Source organism: Bactrocera oleae, chromosome 4 (genome assembly GCF_042242935.1).
Source record: "Bactrocera oleae isolate idBacOlea1 chromosome 4, idBacOlea1, whole genome shotgun sequence".
NCBI classification, from domain to species: Eukaryota; Metazoa; Arthropoda; class Insecta; order Diptera; family Tephritidae; genus Bactrocera; species Bactrocera oleae.
The window spans coordinates 37,700,678-37,721,839 of record NC_091538.1 but is presented as its reverse complement, the minus strand read 5'-3'; the positions used below and the strand labels follow the sequence as shown (position 1 = coordinate 37,721,839).

The 21,162-nt window shown below is 35.8% G+C and overlaps 1 protein-coding gene across 1 annotated transcript; it reads right to left on the bottom strand.

Annotated features, from left to right (window-relative positions):
* Nucleotides 1-728: 728 nt before the first annotated feature.
* On the bottom strand, nt 729-17,089 carry LOC106621354 (uncharacterized). The gene is made up of 7 exons (XM_014240180.3): nt 16,896-17,089; nt 15,858-16,789; nt 8,806-10,818; nt 8,526-8,752; nt 2,004-4,227; nt 1,742-1,937; nt 729-1,672 (listed from the first exon to the last, which is right to left on the bottom strand). The coding sequence occupies exons 1-7, from the start codon at nt 16,972-16,974 to the stop codon at nt 1,209-1,211; spliced, it is 6,135 nt and encodes a 2,044-aa protein (XP_014095655.2). The 5' UTR covers nt 16,975-17,089; the 3' UTR covers nt 729-1,208.
* Nucleotides 17,090-21,162: the final 4,073 nt, after the last annotated feature.

Here is a 21,162-nt window from a genome sequence, read left to right as displayed (position 1 = left end):
CTTCTAAAGGCTAGGATGTAACATGAGCATCAAGATGCACTTCCTCTTCAGCCATTTTTACCGCTTCCTTCTACTATCGACACAACCTTATATAATTGAATTATGCTCCCATTTAAATTTTAAAATTTATTTTATAAAAAATCATATCTGGTAAAAAAAAATTTTTTTCACAATACATAAAAAATATAATTCTTTTTAATAAAAAGTATTCTATGCCGCGGACCAAACGGGCGGCTTTAGTATATAAATTGATATGAACGGCTATAGTTTTGATGAAAATGTACCCATATCGTTTACTAAATAGTGCATTTAAAATGATAAGAGTAAAAATAAGGAGAAAGCCCTCATGATAGAATGTGTTAAAAAATATAGGTGAGCCTATTACTGTTTCCAACTCAATTTCTTGCTCTGTAGCAGTTGTAGTTCAACATTAATTAGCAGTTAATTTTTAATCAATTATTTTATACAAATACAAAGAAAAGACAAGGTTTTTGGTAAAGTTAAATTTTTAAAGCGTTGTACTTCTGTAATCCGCTGCACATAAATACGGTGTTCCACAATTAAAACAACTTAGTCGTCGTAAGTTTTGCCAGCTCAACGTTCAAATCATTTCCACCTCATTGTTGATACCTATCGCCAACAAGAAAACGGAGAGGAGGTATGGCCCTTATGTACACGTTAGTGGAAATGCGGAAAATTTTTCAAAAAAAAAAAAAAACAAATGAGAATATGCAACAAACATAATTAATGCCATTTAACTGTCTATAAAACTTAGGCTATCTTAGTGTTAGAAAGTCCTGAAGGAACCTTGTAATATAAATCAAAACTAATGCCCACGTCAATATTTATTCACCATTCACCCCTTTGACTGATTGAATTGTTTAAATTTTTCGTTTAAAATTTCAGCTGCTTATTTATCTGTTAAATCTTCACTGAAAATAATTGTATTTCGTAATACAAAAAAAAAATGGTTAATCTGAATCTTGAATTGCTTTAACTTCAATTCAACTGACGGGAGATGCAAACTGTAAGCATTTCTAAAAATATGCACGAAAACCGTATCGATCATAGTACTGTATAACAAAAACATTTATTGAGCATCCTGTATTTGGAGATCTATACTGTTATTCGGGTATTTTGACTTTGCTTCGGGAGAAGATTCATTTACGTCGCCCTCACATGCATCTTCATTGCCTCTACATGTGATATCAAGTTCCATTTTCCTCAATTATAACTTCCTTTGCTATGGTATTTAGACATTTCCCAACCATCTCGGAAATAATTAAATCGACCACTTCATTTTCTTCCCGATGAAAGTTACACCATTTATCATCTTCTTCATACATTTCTTGGATTATAATTTTTCCAATGTGATCCCGATTTGCTCTTTGACCATACACTGAATATATTGGTGTGCGTCGTTTCAATGTTTTGTCCATATTCAGACATCGGCGGACTTCTTTGTATATGGACTCTTGGATACAGTGTAACCGATTTGGAGGATTAAAAAATGCCAGTTGGGTATGAAAATTATCAGGATCTCCTTGTGTTAAAACCTCACTATGCTCGTCAAGATATTCACGACAAATATCTAGTATAATGCGCTCGTAAATATTTGTTATTTTTTCATCCATCACAGTGGGCAATTTTTTACCAGCTTCCGTAATATAATCTAAAGAAAGATAATAACATTTTCGCATAAATGTTACGATACTAAGACGACGCTTAAACAAATACTCACCAGTCTTAAGGAGTTCACAGTACAATTCATGTGTTCGTCGGTAACTTATTTCTTTAATTCTTTCCTCCGATGGAAATATAGTTGTCATTGGACTTCCGTGAGCAGGAGGTACATAAGGCGGTGGTGGCTTATTGGGAATTTCCCGGACATACATGTACGGTAAAACAGTTGAAGCATTATCAAATTGCTTTACTTTCTGCGGAATTTATTAGATTTTAATTAGTTTTAGAAGTATGCATTAATAAAATATCAAATTATATACCTCGGGTTCTATTAGTAGTTGTTGACAACGGCGTATTTCAAGTTCATTTATAATGTCAGGCATAAGTTGTATTGAGCTTGATGCTGGAGACCCGTTGGCGTCCTGTGCTGGTAATCGTACATTATCTGCGGACGTTTGGGGCGGTGGGATCACTGTTATAATTTCTGAATTAGACTGATTGAATTGCGAATTTCTGGGTTTTTCCGAAAGGCTAGATAAAATCCGTATGTCTTTTTCCATATTATCTTTTTCACCATAATTTAGATCCACGTTTTCACTGCCCGTCAACTGCACATCAACAATACTTTCAACGTGGGGCATTGATAAATCATCTATTTGTGTTAATTCGCCACTGCTTTCAAAATCATCATCATATGGCTTGGAAATACAATTTGCATTCGTAGCTTCATCAGATTCAAATATTTTTGGCTGACTTATGAATATTTTCGAATTAAACGAATCTTCTTCGCTTAAAGGTTGACTTTTAATTGAGTCTAAATTTACAAATATGCTGCAGCTATTATTGTTATCATTTTGAGTTGAATCTAAATTTGTACATATACTATTGCTATTATTGTTATCATTTGAAACTTGATACTCCGTCGTTGTTGTTTCAGGGCTAACACATACCAAATCTTGCTGAAAGCAGCTAAGGACTTCATTCTTCGAAGAAACCTTTAAATCGTCATTAGCTGCTTTGTTGTCACTAATATTGAAGATATTTTTCTGAGCTCCCATTTTTTCTTCCATATAAACACTTTTATAATTCAGTGCTGTTGGTGAAAATATATGCTTCATAGCAGAGATACTATTTCCATGTGTTTGATTGCTGGCATTTGCTGATATAGGTAATGATATATTGCTTTCTAAAACTTGTTTTGAAGTGCTTTCAGTTAGAGCCGATGAACATTTTTGATTTAACGCTGTACATTGTTCTTTACATATATTTACTGCTTCTTGTTTGCCGTCTTGCGGTAAACGATCTTTAGAGTACAATACACTGTCTGACAGGCTTCGAACCAAGCCAATACTAGAAATTGTGGTTTTCATGCTTGACGTTATTTTTGGTAATAATATATTCACTTCAGACGACGATTGCGTAACAATAGAGCTAAGGGTTTCAGAGCCCGAATTGCGCGCATAGATGTGTTGAAATTTTTCTGCAGCAGTGCTGGGACTGTAATTATCGCGTTGTAAAGAATTGACGGATGTATCTTCCCACGATTCTCCTTCTTTATCAGAAGATTCGGAGCTGGTACACAATTTCAGTGACGGCACCAAAACTGACTCCAGTTGGTTTTGCTGTTGTGACAATTGCTGTGATGGTAATATATTTGGTTCGCAAGAAAAAATGCTCTTTTCTAGAAGATCAGCTGCAAAGTGACCCTCATTATTTGAAAAGTCTTTAAGAACTGCGACCTTTGCCGCCTCGTATAAATTTTCCAAATCTGCTTTTGAAAGTTCATAGTGTTTGTCAGGCTCATATTTTTCAAATTGCTGTGCGGTTAGTCGACGCCACAATTTGTTTAACTTCGTACCAGTTGTACGGACGCAATCAATCGCATCGACTACAATTTCTTCTCCACTTCTTTCATTACTTCCTGCCGTAGTATGCGTTCTTGAAATGCTATTTAATTCCTTTAAACTGTTTTTGATTTCCTTTAAACGTCGCTGAACTCTTACGTGTGTATTATATTTATTAACAGGAACTGTGACAGCTTGATCTTGAGGCAGTTCTTTTGTTTTTGTAGCGGGAAGATGTTTCGATTCACTTTTGCGAGTGTTATAGCTAAGTAGTTTTTTCTCCATTTGTAGAACCTCAGCTTCTTCTTGATCGAGTCGGCGATGCCACTGCATCAATCGCTCAACATGCTCTCGACGACGTTGTAAATCTAATTCGCGTTTCTGCAAAAGTTCCTCAAGAGAACGGGAGGTTTCAAGGGTGTAATTAGCCCGAACTACAGGTTCCGGACGATCCACTTTTACTTTAATATTCTGCTGCGATAAACCTGGTGCTTTGTTGTAAATGCTGCTCACTGAAGTAGACTGTGAAGTGGGCGACTTTTTCTCTCGATCGGATTTCGTAATTCTTTGGTAAATCTTTGTGTTGGTTTTTTGTGGAACCACACTCTTATCGGGCTTTCTTGACGAGGGAACGAACGCTTTTGTTTCAAGGTTCGACGTTAACTCTGTTGAACTTGTTGAGGTAGTAGATTGTAGTAGCCTAAAGCAAAATATTATGTGAAATATCTTATAATACAGGTGATAAATTACTATACATATATCTACGCCCAAGCATCTTTAGGGGTGTTCTAATTTTAACTTCCATTATTATACATCAATATTAGCATTTAATTTTGCCACTTTGAATTCGAATATACTTATTGAAAAATCAATCTGAATTGATTGGAATTGCAAATACCTATACATATATTCGGACGAAATAAACAAATATGTGCTGAAGAACAAAAGTACAATATCCAGATTAATTGAGAAAAATAGCACATCCCTACTATTTGTATAAACATATGTGCTACCCATGACATATTTTGGAATGGAATTTTATCTTCATATTAAAGGGAAGCGCAGCGAAATGAGGGCCTGATAAGAAAATATTTTAGATTGGCTACAATCAAGTACACACGTTCTTACTAGAACGTTTTTATAATGTTAATATACACATACATTTTGACTTTGACATCGCAAAGATTTAAATATTGTGAATGTGAATGTCTTTAATTAAATTAAACATAGCAAAATTTTAACTGCGCTTAAATTTTAAATTGAAGATACAGTTGCGTGCAACTAATTAACAACGACATAAGATCAAGTAATAGTATGTTGATTTTTTTATCTACGTTTTCAATTTTGAAAGTTTACCTTATAGGTATGGGTATATTTAAAACAAAACAAAAAAAAAAGCATATTTGCGCATCTTGAAAAACAGTTCTGTAAAAACTATTTAATAATGAAAAGTCTAAGTGGGTAGTGCAGCTAATTAACAACGCTTTGTGTATTTTTATGTAAGGTAATTATCAAGACAGTTCAATATTTTTAAATAAAACCATTGTTGTCGATTACCGGTTGACATCTGCATGGCATTGACTCAACAAATTTTTGTTAGAAGTCCTGTGGAATCGCTTCTTACTTTGTAAAGCCGTACCTTTATTCAGTATGACGTCGTTCATACTTTTCCAATTTAAACACGCTCAGTTTATCTTTGTTTCGCCAGGAAAGAGTACTTTGACAGCTGTCGAGAGACATACTTGGATGTGAAAGAAACTAATAAAAACATATCTTTTATTTCCTCAGTATTTTACAAATTGGTGCAAAATATTTACAAGGGCATGCCAATTGCACTATGGAATTGTGATATTGCATTAAAAGATAAATAGCGTAATATACATAAATTCTAACCGTTGTGGGTAGAAGCCGTCGGAAGAGTTTGGTACAAAACTAGTGTAATATGATTTTATTACTATCGAACTAGCTCTAGAGGGAGCTGAAAAACTGAGCCAGGCAGATGCAGTCTTGTATCAAACCTTTTGAAAAGCGAAAAGAAGGGGTTTAGTGGTATAAGAGTTTGTATAATAAATTCGCAGTTATAACTGTGGAGTTTCATATAATTTCTTCTAGTTAGAAATTATTAACAATGCAATTGATGAATAAAGAGAAAACTGCATCAATATTAGGAGAGTATACTTTTACATTTTAAAAGGTGCGCACCTAACACCAAGTAAGTCAAAGTTTTATTGACAATTAAATAATATAATATTGACAATAAACGAGTTTTAAATTTTTTTAACTTTGGCGAAAGCAACCTACAAAACCGGCTTTTAACTATTATGATCACCATATTTGTGCGTGTGTGGATAAAGCATCAATCACTGAAGAGGAGCAAAACGCTTTAAAAACTAAATTTTACTCAAAAAGTACATTGCTAGATGTAGTCGATTGTATCGACTATTTACATATGTTTGAAACACTTCCCACGGTCTCATAATTTTATTTTAATGTTTCCAAATTGTAGCTTGTCTCATCCAGTTTCGGAATTTTACTACATGAGCTCAACTAATTTTTCACCTTTAATTGGATTTGTACATAATAACTGATTAAAATATTATGAAATTATGAATAAAATAGTTCTTTTTACCAATTTTCTATTGTATTTTTCCTAGATATTTTCATCAATGTTTAACTACAATTGCTTGTTAGCAGTTGAAATTTTTGGATACTCTAGCCAACCCCACTGGCACTGAGTTGAAAACCGTAATACCAAAAAAGTTGAAGTTTGAAAACAAACCGACATTTTTTTGACGGGTTGATTTGAAAACCATAATACCAAATTTCAAAACTTCAACCAATAGGGCCTTATTTAAATTTTGTACAATGATGAAAATTGTATTCAGAATACATGTATGTATATACATGTATATTTTATTTAGTTATCAACGTTCAATATAAAATATCACTAAAACATCTATAGTATATCCATATAATTTTGTCTTTGTTTATTTTATACAAAAGGCGGTTGGGAGATTGGAGCAGTTACTTCAAAACATGCGCGATATTCATGACAACAATCGGCTGTATACTTTTATGATAGTAGCACGCCGTATCAATGATAATTTAAATTTCAATATCGTCACTTGTTCACATACATACATACATACATGCATACATACATACATATTATAGTGAATGAGGAACACATCTGTAGTGTTTACGCCAAAACCAAAACATCTAGGGCAAACGAACTAAACATTCCATTCATTTCCAACTATACGTTGCTTTGACTGTGGAATTTATGAATATTAAATAGATTTATTGAAATAAAAGCACATACACGTACATACATATGTATATATAAATATAGCTAGTCTTAAAACTAGTTGAATTTATATAGAATTAAAGCTATTGCGAGAAGAAATGTTACTAAGTTTTTTCGGAAGGTAACTTAACTTTAACTTTAACTCTCACAGTAAAAATTTTACTACGCGTTTTGAAGAATGTACATACATATATGTATACAACTTTTCGTTTCGGTAGATTTTCGAAGTTATTTTCAAATTCAGGCATACACTAAGAGATCCGCATTATTTGAGCGTGTAAAGGCATTTTAGAAGACCAAAAAAAAGTCAACGAGACAGCCCTTAACAGTGCTACTACACACGTTTTGTTATTTTATTTGTTTGTTCCAGCGGCTGAAAAGCAAGCACAATACTAAACGGCTTCGAGTCCCTCGCGCAACTCACAACAGCACTTTCCATGTTCAGCGTCTTTGCGCGAGCAATACAAACGATTTGGATAATCAGAAACGAAAGGTCGGCCGAACACATCCGAATACAAATATATTAAGAGAATTCGTTCATAAAAACAGATGTAAATATGAATTCCCGGTTACAATTTATGAATGGATCTGGAGGATTTTTTATAGTGGTAGTGAATGCGCATCACCGTGTGAGTATAAAAATAGATACATGCATGCATCATATGCTTATATGTATGTATGTATAAATATCCAAACTTTAAACAAAAATACATTTGAACTATAGGTACAGGAAAAAAATATATATGTACATAAATATATAATATTAGCGAGCAATAATAATAATAATAAGTGTTATGGAGTGTGTGTGTGTTGAATATGCAAATCTTGTATGGAAAGTGCGCAGCTCGCATTTCCGCAATTTAAAAAAGGTTAAACGGGTTCCACAATAAAAATGTCGAACATATTGTTGTATAATAATTTTTTTGTTTGCCATGTTTTTCAGGACGATTTCTTCATAAATAATGTGAGTTGGGCCTTTCGTACTCAACTATACATAAATAAGGATTGTAAACACAAAATAAATATTATCCAACACAAAATGCAAAAAATAAAATAAATATATATAAGAGATGAAGGATTTATACATGCAATAGTATAATCACTTTTTAAATACATAAGTATACTGCGTTCACACACGCACTCTTTTGTCAGGAAATTACCACGATTATTACGAAAATAAACCAAGTCTATCATATTCTTATTAAACATACTTAAATATTTATAAATCTCTACTTCTCAAAGATATAACCCCATTTTCATTACCATCCTTTTTAATAGATAACTTTTTTCAAATGAATTAAAACCAGATATTTGATTCCACAGTATGTCACTCTAAGCTAAAGTTTGCAATCGTGGGTGATGCAACGATCTGATTTTCATATGAAATACAATTCTACCTTTGGAGACAAGGGGCACTTATATCAAGTTTTATGGAATCTCAGTTTTTACTCAAGTTAACGGGAAGGCCGGACTGACTGACTGGTTAATAGGGTCACTCACATATTTTTTAAGAGTTAGTGTTCGACAAATCGCTTATCTCGGGGGAAATTTTAAGAAAAATCGTTTACGAGAATATACTACACAATAGTAAATTGCTCCCGCGACAAAAACGCTAAGAGGCGGTGCTTATTGTAACAGACTCATATTTTGTTTTTGCTGACATGTACAATTTATTAAATGTTCACTTTTACCTCTTGATTTCTTCACGCTCCTTTTCCATTTTCAGCAAAATTCCACGTTGCTTCTTTTTAATGGCTGCAATTTGCAAAAGTAAACCCTTTGATTTGCAACGCTCTTTTTGGACTTCCAACCAAGCAATTTGTCCTTTTGTTCGATCGAATAAAGCCTTTTCCCTAATTTTTAATAAAGCGGCCAAATGTTCTGATTTGTTTGTTTCATTTCTTATTAACTTCTCATACTAAAAAAAAATTTAAATAGAGGCCATCATTACAGTGGTGTACAAATGCTTACCATGCCGACATTTGAGTAGCTACAATTAGAGTCTGATAAACTGCTGCTGTTTGCAGATCCCAAAGAAATTTCCAGATTGGAATGATCGAACATTTCTAAAATTTTATGACTTGCAGTAATATTTTGAGACAATACATTTTGTTGATACGGTCTGTCTTCATGTTTCATGGTAGTAAAAGGGTTCTTTCTTTCTAATAAAAATTTTGACTTTTTGAGGGTCTTGACATTTTGTTTATTTTCGTTTTCAGTCTTGCTCCTAGTATTTGCCTGTATATTAGATGTGTGCTCGCATTCACTTTCTTCAGAAATTCTCGTTGAAATTAGAGTTTCAGTTAAATGTTCTGCGTGTTCAGAGTTTTCTATTTCTAACATGTTATGTTTTACGTGTAATGAACATATTTCCGTCGACTCATGGCAGACTTTACTCAATCCATATTTTTGCGAGCTTATGCATTTCCTTTTTGATTTTTTGATTTTGTCTAATTGGTCATCCAATTGTAGCTGGGGTTCTTCGGAGGCTTTTATGATTTTTTTCGGTTGCTTCGAGGTTTGCTTACCTCCATATTTAAGTTCCCAGTTTTGTTTTTCAGAATAATATTCGATGTGAGCATGACGCAAATCGTTTTCATTGTGAACGCCTGAAGAATTATTATGTGTGCGATGACTAGAAAGTTTATCAAAATCTGTGGTATAGTCATCAGGTCCTCTTATATTCCTATTTTCGGTATGTGTCGTCCCACACATTTCATGAGATTTATTAATAGTTGTTTTAAGGCGATCATTCACTTCAATAACCTGTGATAAACTACGATTGAAGTCGCTTAGAAGCTGATTGAAATCAATTTCACTTGGTGTGCTCTTCTTGTGGGAAAAATTTTGCTCCATTATAGATGACGTTTGTGAATCTCCCCTATTAGGGTTTACATGCTTCGCTGCAATAGCTGTTTTCAATTTATTGCTTGACATTATGGTCAAGTTTTCCACACGTTCTAGGGACAGGGGACTAATGGCCCCATGCAGTTCTTCCCATTTGCTTTTGCTAGTGTCGTTTTTTTGGCGAATAATTCGTTCTGGGCTATTAAATATTGAACTTGAAACTGTAGTGTCATCTTCCGAAGCCAGAGCAAAGGCTTTGGATTTCGCATAAGTCAGTGGAATACTATTTGTTTTATTTGACGATGTTCTCGATACATTATTTGAAGATTGAAGCAATTGAATTGATGTTGAGCTAAGGTTTGAGTTTATTTCCGATTGAGATTGCGTAGGATGTATATTAGAATTGCTGCAATTTGTATATTTCTGCCCTGTGTCTGTTTTAAAAATTTTCAATGATTCCCCTGAATAATATTTACTTTCTGCTGCGTGTGGTTGTTGTTTAAGTGATTGATTAAAGCAGTCAACTCTAGATAAAGATATTTTATCCGCAATATGAGTATTAACAGTTTTTTGAGATTTAATATCGATTTGGTTAATAGCTTGCCTTACATCTGCAAGGGCTTCGAGTTTGCGTCTTACGGCCATTATGAAATTGTATGGATAAATCTGCACCGCACTTGGCTTTAGCCAATACGGAAGATTATTTACAGTAATATTATCAGTATTAACTTCGCATTTTGAATGTATTTCGTCGCAACTTTTAATGATTGAGTCAACTTCATTTTCTTTCGATATTTCGCAGTTTTTAAGTTCGTCCGCCTGCGAATATTGTAATAAAACACAGGTGGGCTTTCGATATGTAACTTCCAATGGTATGTCTTCTCGATATTTTGCATTATCTTTGTCATTACTTAATGTTATTGGCACTGATTGAATACATTTTGGGGCCAACATTTCTAACGCAATATTTTCCTTATCAAAATTAAATTCTCTAATGGCACTAAATGAGTAATTCTCAGTTTCTGGCTTGCGCAATAATCCAATCCGCTTTTCTGGGAATTTCAGTTTCACTGTTTCTTTAATTGGGTCGAGAATTATCGATTTACGGTTACTATTACATTTACTTTTATCTTCAGTCTGTAAAAAATATATATTTTTCATCAGACATCTTACATAAAATATATATTGTATGTATGTATATGAATACATCTGATCACATCAGTTTCTAATATACAAATTGATTTTGTTTATTATTGCATTTTAATATACATATATCATTTCGGTAAATGTATAGTTTAGGTCCCCCAACTAAAGAGGCCTCAAAAATTAAAAATGTTTTTTTTAAATCGACTTATTTTTACGCGTAGATTACAAATCCGTGAGCGGAAAGAGAATTTTTTCAATAATTTATGTATATTTTTCAAAATTTATTTAACACACTTTGCACATATCACATATTCAAGTCACTTAGTTGTTGTTGTTGTAGCGGCAAAATTCTGTAGAATTCAGATCACAGTTCAGCGTGTTAAACATTTTCTTATAAAAAAAAGTATACTGAAGAAATGTAACAGTCACAATTTCTTTTGCGCCGCGATCTGATGGTATGGACGAATATCGGTTATGTTGTTGTTGTTATAACGATTATCTAATCCCCGTTTGGGTGATAAATTCTAGATTCGTTGTCGTCGAGGTCATCTAACGGAAGGCCCAGGAAACGAGCTGTTTCGACGGGGTCGGACCATAGGGAAAGGGGTGTTAGATGAGTGGGGTTTGTAGGGCATGCAAAGAGGTGGTTAGTGTCATGCGGAGACTCATTGCATGCAGGACATGTGTTTAGTATGTCGGGGTCTATTCTGGATAGGTAGGAGTTTAACCTGCTACAGTATCCAGAACGAAGTTGCGCGAGGGTCACTCTAGATTCGCGAGGCAACTCGAGCTCTGTGTCTGCAATGGGTGGTGGTTTGACTCGTATTACGCCATTCACTGAAAGGGAGTCGGTGAAGGTGTTAATGGCTCCACTGTGAATGGCGGTCAGTGCTTGTCTGAAGTTAGTTGCGTCCGAAGTCTGGTCGACGTGCTGTCTGATGTCGTCGACGTAGTCAAGGAAGGACCTCTTGATGTTCCTAGGAGGCTGCTCCGCTGCAAGCAGGCGTCTGCAGGGGTGGTTTCTGCGAAAACATCCCAGCAGAAACTGCTTGGAGAGGAGCTCATTATGTTCCTTAACCGGAAGCATACGGGCCTCACTGTGTAGGTGTTCGATTGGGGACATCAAGAGGCACCCCGTGATAGTCCGGAGTGCAGTGTTCTGACAAGTCTGGAGCTTCTTATTCTGCGTGTCACTACATCCAGGCGACCATATTGCGGCTGCATAATTGAGGACCGGCCGGCCGATTGCCTTGTATGTTGCCAACAACGTTTCTTTGTCCTTTCCCCATGAGCTGCCGGCAAGCGACTTGAGGATTTTGTTGCGGCTCTGTACTTTGGCAGTTATCGCGGTCGTGTGAGGAGTGAAAGAGCACAGACTGTCCAAAGTGACGCCTAAAATTTTAGGGTTATTTACTGTCGGAATTTTTGTGCCATCGACTGAAATGTTCAGGTCCAGTCTGTACTCCTTCGTCCAATTGGTGAAGATGGTCGCTGTGGATTTAGTGGGGGAGAGTGTTAAGTTCCTTGCAGAAAAGAAGCGAGAAAGATCGGAGAGGTAGCCGTTTACTTTTGAACACATGCCATCGATTCCATTGCCCGACGTCAATATCGTACAGTCATCTGCGTACGAGGTCATTGAAATTCCCGCTGGTGGCTGGGGGAGTTTCGAAATGTAGAAATTAAACAGTAGCGGGGAGAGGACACCGCCCTGCGGAACCCCCTGTTTAATTTTCCTGAGTTTGGAGTTTTGACCTCGAAATAGTACGGATGAGTGTCGACCGCTCAGGTAGTTCATGGTCCACCGCTTCAACCCTGGAGGGAGCGTTGATTGTTCCAGGTCCTCAAGTAGCGTTACGTGATTGACTGTGTCAAAAGCTTTTGACAAGTCCAACGCTACGAGGTTCGTCCTCTCGCAGGGTGGCTTCTGGTTCAGGCCATGAACTATCTGGGCGTTTATGACGCTAAGTGCTGTGGTGGTACTGTGCACTTTACGGAAACCATGCTGATGGTCTGCTAGGCTCAGGTGGTGGGTGAATGACGGGAGTAACAAGGCCTCAAGTGTCTTCACTACTGGGGAAAGGAGAGTTATCGGGCGATAAGACTCCCCTTTGTTGGCGGGTTTCCCAGGTTTCAGTAGTGGGACCACTCTTCCGACTTTCCACACATCGGGTATTTGAAGAGTGGATATCGACAGGTTGAGGACCTTGGTGAGGTAGTTTACTCCCGTTGGGCCTAGATGTTTTAACATCAGCATGTTTATTCCGTCAGGGCCGATGGATTTGGACGATTTCGCCTTTTTGATGACATTCTGAACCTCCTCATCGGTGAAAGTAAGTGGTGCGCAGTCTTTTGGTATTTTGCGCAACCGTCGGGTAACACATCGTTTGGCCTTGTCGGTCAAAGGGTGCAGTATAAACTGCCGGCTAAAGTAGCTCGCGCACTTCTTCGGGTCCGAGGAGGCATGGCCATCGAATTGGATTTCAACCCGATCGTCATGTTTCCTCGGATTTGACAGGGCCTTGACAGTAGTCCAAAGCTTACTCACACCGGTGGAGAGGTTGCAGGACTTCAGGTGCTCTATCCATTTTGTCCGCTTATGATGGTTTACCATTTGCCGAATCTCCAAATTGAGATCCCTTATTCGGGGATCACAGGGATCGGCATGGCGTAAGGTGTCGCGCTCATTTGCTAATACAGCTGCTTCGGCTGGGAAATTAGGGCGGAGTTCCGCTATTCTTCCAGCCGGTATGAAGCGAGCTGTAGCAGCAGCGATCACCTTGCGGAATTGACGCTCGCCAACGATGACGTCCGTAGGAATGGATAGTGCGTTGAAGGTGCTCTCAGTAAATTCTGTGAAGCCGACCCAGTTAGCTTTGTTAAAGTTAACATAGGTGCGGTTATCCACAGAAATAAAGTCAGGAGGTTTCTCGATCGAGATAATTATGGGCAGATGGTCTGATGCAAGAGTTAGCATAGGTCGCCAGGTTATACTATTTATCAGACCACCGCTAGCGATGGTAATATCTGGCGAGCTATTACAGGTGCCCATAATTCTGGTGGGGGCTTCGTCATTCATTGTGCAGAATGTCGAATCGTCTATCTGTTCCGCCAGCTCCATCCCCCTACGATCGTTTGACAGGCAGGAATGCCAAAGATCGTGATGCGCGTTAAAGTCGCCTAGCACCAGACGGTTTTCACCACGAAGTAGCGCATCTATATTCGGGTGATATCCTGTTGGGCAACATGTAACTGGGGGGATGTATATATTAAATATTTCGAGCTCGACATCAAATCGACATCGACATCGCCTGACCGGACAGCTATTCCCTGACATTCTAGGGTAGTGTCCCTGCGGTCGATGTCAACATCGATTAGACGATATTGCACGGTGTTGTGCAATATGAAGGCTAGGCCTCCACCATTATCTCGCTCGCGATCCTTACGTAAAACGTTGAAACCTGCACAACTCAGAAGATCTGAGCGGCTGTTTAACTTGGTTTCTTGGACCGCAGCTATCGTTACGCGCTCCCGGCTCATAAATGCAACTATCTCCTCGATCTTGCTCTGGAGTCCGTTGCAGTTGAATTGTAAGAGTCGCGTTTGTCGCGGGTGTCCAGTCGTGATCCTAGGGGTGAGTGGGGTGCGTGTAGGTGGTGGTTGTTGCAGCTGTGCTATCCGCATGGGCGGTTGTCGCACTATGGTGTTGGTTGGCGACGCCACTGTTTGTGATTGCGGGGGCAGACTCCCCCAGCATGGGGCAACATACGACGCACTCCACTCTCGTGTGGTGCGCAGGCCAGAACACGACAGAAAGTGACACCAGCCAGTACAAGAATTGCACTTGACTGATGTGACATTCCGGCGTATTATGGTCTGACACACGGAACAGACTGTGCGAGGAACCAGGAGTTGCTGTGTGGTTCTCGCACGGGGATTGGAGCTGGATGAAGGTGGGGGGGAGGTTGGTCAGATTGGGAGTTGTGCTGTCTTTGTGAGCTCCTTAGGACCGTGGAGGTCCTATTTTGGCCACTCGACTGGAGTGGCAGCGCAGTGCGCGAACATGGTGCAGGTTGCACGGCCGTTGAGGCAGATGTCGCATTATTGCGTTGACAGCATGGGGCCACGTAACTCGTGGTCCACTCCCTGTGTGTCTTAAGGCCCGAGCAGGTCTTAAGATGGCTCCATCCATTGCATGTATTGCACCTAACCGAGGTGGAATTTAGATGGAGCCTTTTTGCGCATACGCAGCAGTAGAATACCTCGGGGCCCGGGTTGGACTCGATGCCAGCACGGGTCAGGAGGATACGGAGCAACCCTGCTGCTAGGCGTTGCTCCAGTGACGACAAACTTAATCTAAAACTTACCGATCCAAACAGGGTTAGATCGTCGAAATAACAGCCCTTGGCCGGATAAAATCCGGGTCAATTCCGGTATCGCAGAACCGGCTGTTGTGGGAATTGAGGTTATCGTTCCGCACTGCCGGCCTTCGGCCGCGCTTCAAAAAAATTACCCTGGTCGGTCCAAAACCGGGGTGTTCATAATTCAATCGCGTCAAACTCCTTTTCGCTGCTCTCAACCTCAATGATAATTTTCATCACATCAGAGTATGTGTAATTATTAATATCACAATAAAAGTGCACTAACATTGATATTTTAATATAAATTTTCAAAAACGTTCATGAAGGAGAGGAGTAAATACACCCAAAAACTTGAACAATATGTGATTTTTTCAAAGAAAAAAATTAAACACTTAATTTAAATTTATCACAATTTTTTATTTTTAATGTATATTTATAAAAAAAAAAACGATTTAAAAAAAAATTAAAAAAAAAAAAAAAAATAGAAATATTGAAAAAATTCACTTTCCGCTCACGGATTTGTAATCTACGCGTAAAAATAAGACGATTTAAAAAAAAAAATTTATTTTTGGGGCCTCCTTAGTTGGGGGACCTAAACTATACATTTACCATCATTTCTTCAATATTTATTCTTTTTGACACTGCATTTTATTAATAAATAATTATACTCACCTCCACATTTTTTACTACATTATCATTAGTAGTCGAAGGACAAAACTCCGCTGTTACAGCTTCACTTTTTTTAATTACGGGATCTATCTTTATATCTTTGATTGCTTCTCCACAATTATTTTCTTTTACATAGATTTGCTTAAGTAAGTCAAGATCAACTTTAATTTCTTTCCTTTCTCTGTCATCTAGTGCAATGAGGGACTTTTTTTTCTTATTAACATTTTTAGTAATTATTGTTCGAGAATTTCTACGAAGTTCTTCAAGCCTTTTTTTTATTTGTTCCTTTTCTATAACATTTTTTTCACCTTTTACTTTTAAGGCTGAGGTAGCTTGTTGAATGCGTCTCCTTCGCTTTTGATCTTTTAAAAACTTTCGAGCTTCTTCAACGTTGTAAGATTTCCTTTTAACGTCTTGTGCAGCTGAAGGCAAAAGTTCATGCGATTTAGTGTCCGGTGGATGACTGGACTTTGATCTTATAATAGATCCTACTCTCGTTTTTAAACGACGTTCGGATTGTAACACAGGTCTAAAATCAACTTCTGTCGTACATCTACGAAATAATTTGTTGCGTTTTTTGGCAATATTTTCCGCTTCACATTCTACTTTATCGTTTTCAGTTAATTTTGATTTATCTGCAGAATTATTAATAATTTCTGATAAATATGTGTTAAGATTTTTAATTTCTTGATCACACTGCTCTTTCATTTTAACAAACTCAATGCTTGTATTATCATTTGTACATATTTTTCGTGTTTCAAGTTCTATTGGTTTAATTATTTTTTTTGAATCAGATGTAGAATCATCCTCTTTTAGAGGATACACCTTTGGTTTGTTCTTATTTATTGGAGTTTTTATGGTGCTCGTATAAGAAATCTTAGCAATTTGTGTTTTTATTTGTTTTGGGCTTGCTGCGATACGATGTTTCCCATTATCTATTAATAAAAGATATTTTCAGCAGTACGACAATAAAAAATATACATACAAGTATGTAACAATAAGTTAATTGTATATCAGAATAATTGAAGTATTTAACTGCACCTTCAGCTCTTTTCCAAACCGGTTGATGCTCGCTCATTTTATATTTTCTTTCTTTTGAATATATACTTCGTCTTAGCATCCGAAATAATAAAGATTTCGGTATTTATTAAGTGTAAATAAACAGATTACACCTATAAAATTAGTTCATCTGTTACAAAAATACTACAAAAAAAAAATACTAATAACAACGACCAATAAAATATAAGCGCAACAAACCGAAATCTCTAACAAAAAGTGCTGCCAAATCGCAATGAAAAATGCTTAACACAGTATACACATAGTACATTTTATCTATCTATTTTTTATATGATTTTTATTGACATATAAAGAATAGATAAAAAAATATCAAAAAAAAAATCGTCGAATTACTGGCCGGTAGAGTGGTTGTTGCAAAAAAAATAAACGGTGGTTCCTGGTTGACGTGATCCCAACCCTTCTAGTGATCTAAAATAAACAAATTGGAAAAATTCTTTATTAGTATATATGTCGGGGATTGACCTTTGCTAAAGAACACAAAAATCACAAAATCGTGTCGACTTGATCTTCTCGATTTTTTTAAAAATAATTAAAATTAAAATTTTTCAAATTCCGAGGTAGGTGCGATAGAGAGATTTTTATCAAATTTTAAAGAAATCGGTTAAGAGAACTTGAGATATCATGTCGACCCCCTCAAAATAAGTAGTTTCGGGACAAACGCGTTTGAAGATAAAGTTGCCACGACGACAAACGGAAATAATTCGAATTTTTAAAAATCCTCTTAGGGAGATATTTCTGAAGGTTTAAACTTTGAAAACATACAAAAAAATCGATTTTTTCAAATTTCTGAACCAGAATACCCCCTCAAGCAAACCCAGTCGAATTTTACGGAAAAGATGAAATTCGAACAATCTTGGAAACTGAAAAAATGTGTTAGAACTATTTGATTTGATGGAACATAATGAGCTGATGAAGTTTTACGAAATCCTAGAAAGATTTTTATTTATGTTATTATTGGCATGGGAATCGAAATATTGTCGCCTACCTCCATTAGCACATCTTATACTGATGCCGATACATGTGATAAGCTAAACCAAAGGGACAAATGCTTCAAACAGTCACCGACATTCCTCCCTTCCTTTCTTACCGCACGTATCAAACCAAATTTGTCAAAAGTTATGGCACAAACAGTCACCGACGCAAAACCGTAGACCGAATAAGCTGATACGACCTCTCTTATGAGAGCGCAATGTAAATGAACACTCACCACTATTTCCAAGGATGAAATCATACTCATGAACTTTCAGTGCTGCCAAGAAAGCCACGAGTTCATGAGCTACTGAACATATGACAACCAAAACAATGAACTACCACTAAAACTCCCGCAGAAATAATATGCGAAATCAGTGGGTAATTTGTGAGATCAGATTTTTTGGTGACTTTTACGTATCTTCTAATCTTTATTGAAAGAGATTTAATATAATTTCGTGGTTAAGAACGAGCGGTATTTTGTCGCAGAGTATTGTTTTGCTTAGCAGTACCAATTGCCAACGTATATACTTATTTTGGTTAGAATTCCCAGCAAATGTTATGTAAACTTTGACTTCCGAATAAATTATCAAAAGATATTTGTTTATTGAGCATATAAAAAAGAAATAAGGATCATGTTTAGGTTATTTAAAACTTGTGTGTTTTGAAATATTAAAATATTTTGTTAAATTTAGTTTTAACGTTAATTTTGAAAATCTTTTGTGATTAAAAAATACATGTACTTATATTTAGAAGTCATATAGGATATCTAGCTTGTTAAACTAATTTTAATTATGTACATTTTTCTGTAAATTGGAAACCGAAAAATACCCAATAAATACATTTAAAAATCTCAAAACTTATTTCTTTCCTTAATGGCACCACTTACAAATGTTATAAAAAATGTGGACTTTGACAGCGCTCTCTCAAATCAAAGAGTTCGAATCAGAGCTGTCAAAATTCAATGATTCGAGAGAGAGCTGTCAAAATCCACATTTTTTATAACATTTGACAATCATGCCACGTCGAAAGAAAATGGATTAGGTATTATAAAAAAAACTTTTGGGTATTTTGCATTTCGATATTATTTTTAGGTGCTCCGTTTCCGAGTAAGCCTATATAACGCATATACATCCCTAAATACCTGTATTAATATTATAAAATTTTTAAAACATCATCTAACATAAAAAACAGCATATAAATTAAAAAAATGATAACAAAGAAACAATACAAGTCATAATAAAATATCATGGTTTTATGTTATATAAATAAAATTTAGCTGCACGTTATTCAAAAGTATTTGTGTCGTTCCTTGAAATTTCGTTTCGCACTGCTTTTGTTAGCTATTTTTAGCAGGTTTATTTCTGGGTTCCCACCTTTTTTGACATCCGCTGTTCGAAATATCGGTAAGATATCCGCAAAAATTGGATTTTTTCCGTAGAAACGAGTGAACTGAGAGTGAGAGAGCAATCTCTTGCAACGCAGGGGTGCCAGTCTCAAGATTTTGTAGTAATTAAAAAATGAACTTGAATATATTTGAAATATTCTTAAAATAACTCAAAATCACAGTCGAATACACTTATTTATAAATAGGTAAACTATTTTTAATAGTTGGATTTTAGTTTTGAGCTTTTACATTATGAAAAATTATAACTAAAAAACTAAATGTGTGAAAAATCGTGTATACGAACAATGGCAACATTGGTGAAATGAAAACAAAAGAGAACAACTGATTTCTGCGTTGAAAGCCTCATACCGTGGTTACAACTACGGGCTACTGAGATATATGAAGAAAAAGTCAACCAGAGGGAAGGAAATCATTATTTTAGGGGTATGGAGTCTAGGCTAGGCTTTGGTCTGATTTCATTCGTATTTAAAACTAAACCAAATTATTATTAACAAAGCATGTCCATTTAGTTTGATTAAATATGGGACGCTTGTTGACAAATATTAACGGTAGAAAGTAAACTGGAAAGTAGAAAATCTCTATTTTCCACCACCAGTTAACAAAAAGGCTGGCCCCAGCAGCTTCTTCACTTCATTCGGAACGACAGCTCCTGCGCCCAACTATTTCGACTCGACACCACTCCGCACGCATCTTATACATTCGTTTTTGCCTACGGGCCTGGGCGCCAGATCAACTTTTCGACAACAACGATCCTGCGCGTTACTCCTGCTGATTATAATCGATCGGCATCTTCCCAAAATAGTACTTTACAGATATGTATTAACAACAATAATAATAACTGGCTTTTGTATGTAATATAATATATTACACGAGAAAAATAATTTTTTAAGCATTGCATAGCTTTTATCGCGGGCTTTGAGGGCGGTGACCGAATCAAAAAATTCCGTAACGAAAATAAACCTACTTCTGCATACTTTTAGACGCATTTTCGCATATCTCAAGCCGAACAAATTAATTGAAGATACGGAGCAGGGCGATTGAAAATTAATAATCTTTAAGATACAGTTTTTTTAATAGCAAATAAAAATATGGATTTTAAAAAAATTTAATTGATAAACAAGTAAGGATGGGCTAAGTGCGGATGTAACCTAACATTTTATACTCTCGCAAAATCAAATAATATATAGTCAAAATATTTTAATAATTAGAAGTAGGAACTGTTGCCTCAGTTATTTACATTCAGAGTGAAATTAATTAGAGCAATTTGTAAATCGTTCTTGTGATTTGTTGTATACGCTTATAATTGATTTTATATAGAATGAATTACAACTGTATTGAGAAATATGAAAAGAAATCGTTTTTTGACAATGGATGACATTTTTTATTTATTATATCGATATTACTATACAGCTAAACATTAAAAATAATAAATATTAACAACTTTAAAAATTATATTATTATATTAATTTGTATATAATGTTTACAATATTAAACATAAATTTCATAGAGATCTTATACATATATCCAAATTATATTTCTTTTCTCCTTATACTATTTAATTTCTATCATATATTTATACAATAATGTCTTATATAATTACAAATTATACATATTTAAATTTGCTTAATTAGATTGTTTACATACTTTTCTTAAAATTGTCTTAAAAACTACTGCCAAAGATGCTATATTATTCTAATTTTATTTTATTTAAAAAAAAAAAATATAAGAACTATTGGACTAAGTCTGAAAACTTTAGTTTGAAATAGAGACACAAATACTGTCATGATAGCTGTCTATTCTCTCAAAAGAAATTGCATTAGCATGAGAAGGATCCATGTTTGAAAATGCCCAATC

What these genes read in the sequence shown, in the direction of transcription:
- LOC106621354 (XM_014240180.3), bottom strand. Translation starts at nt 16,974, where the DNA reads ATGCTAAGACGAAGTATATATTCAAAAGAAAGAAAATATAAAATGAGC. An exon ending in GCTACTCAAATGTCGGCATG is followed by an intron (nt 8,753 to 8,805) that starts GTAAGCATTTGT and finishes ATTTTTTTTTAG; the next exon opens with TATGAGAAGTTAATAAGAAA. An exon ending in GAGCGTGAAGAAATCAAGAG is followed by an intron (nt 4,228 to 8,525) that starts GTAAAAGTGAAC and finishes ATTTTGCTTTAG; the next exon opens with GCTACTACAATCTACTACCT.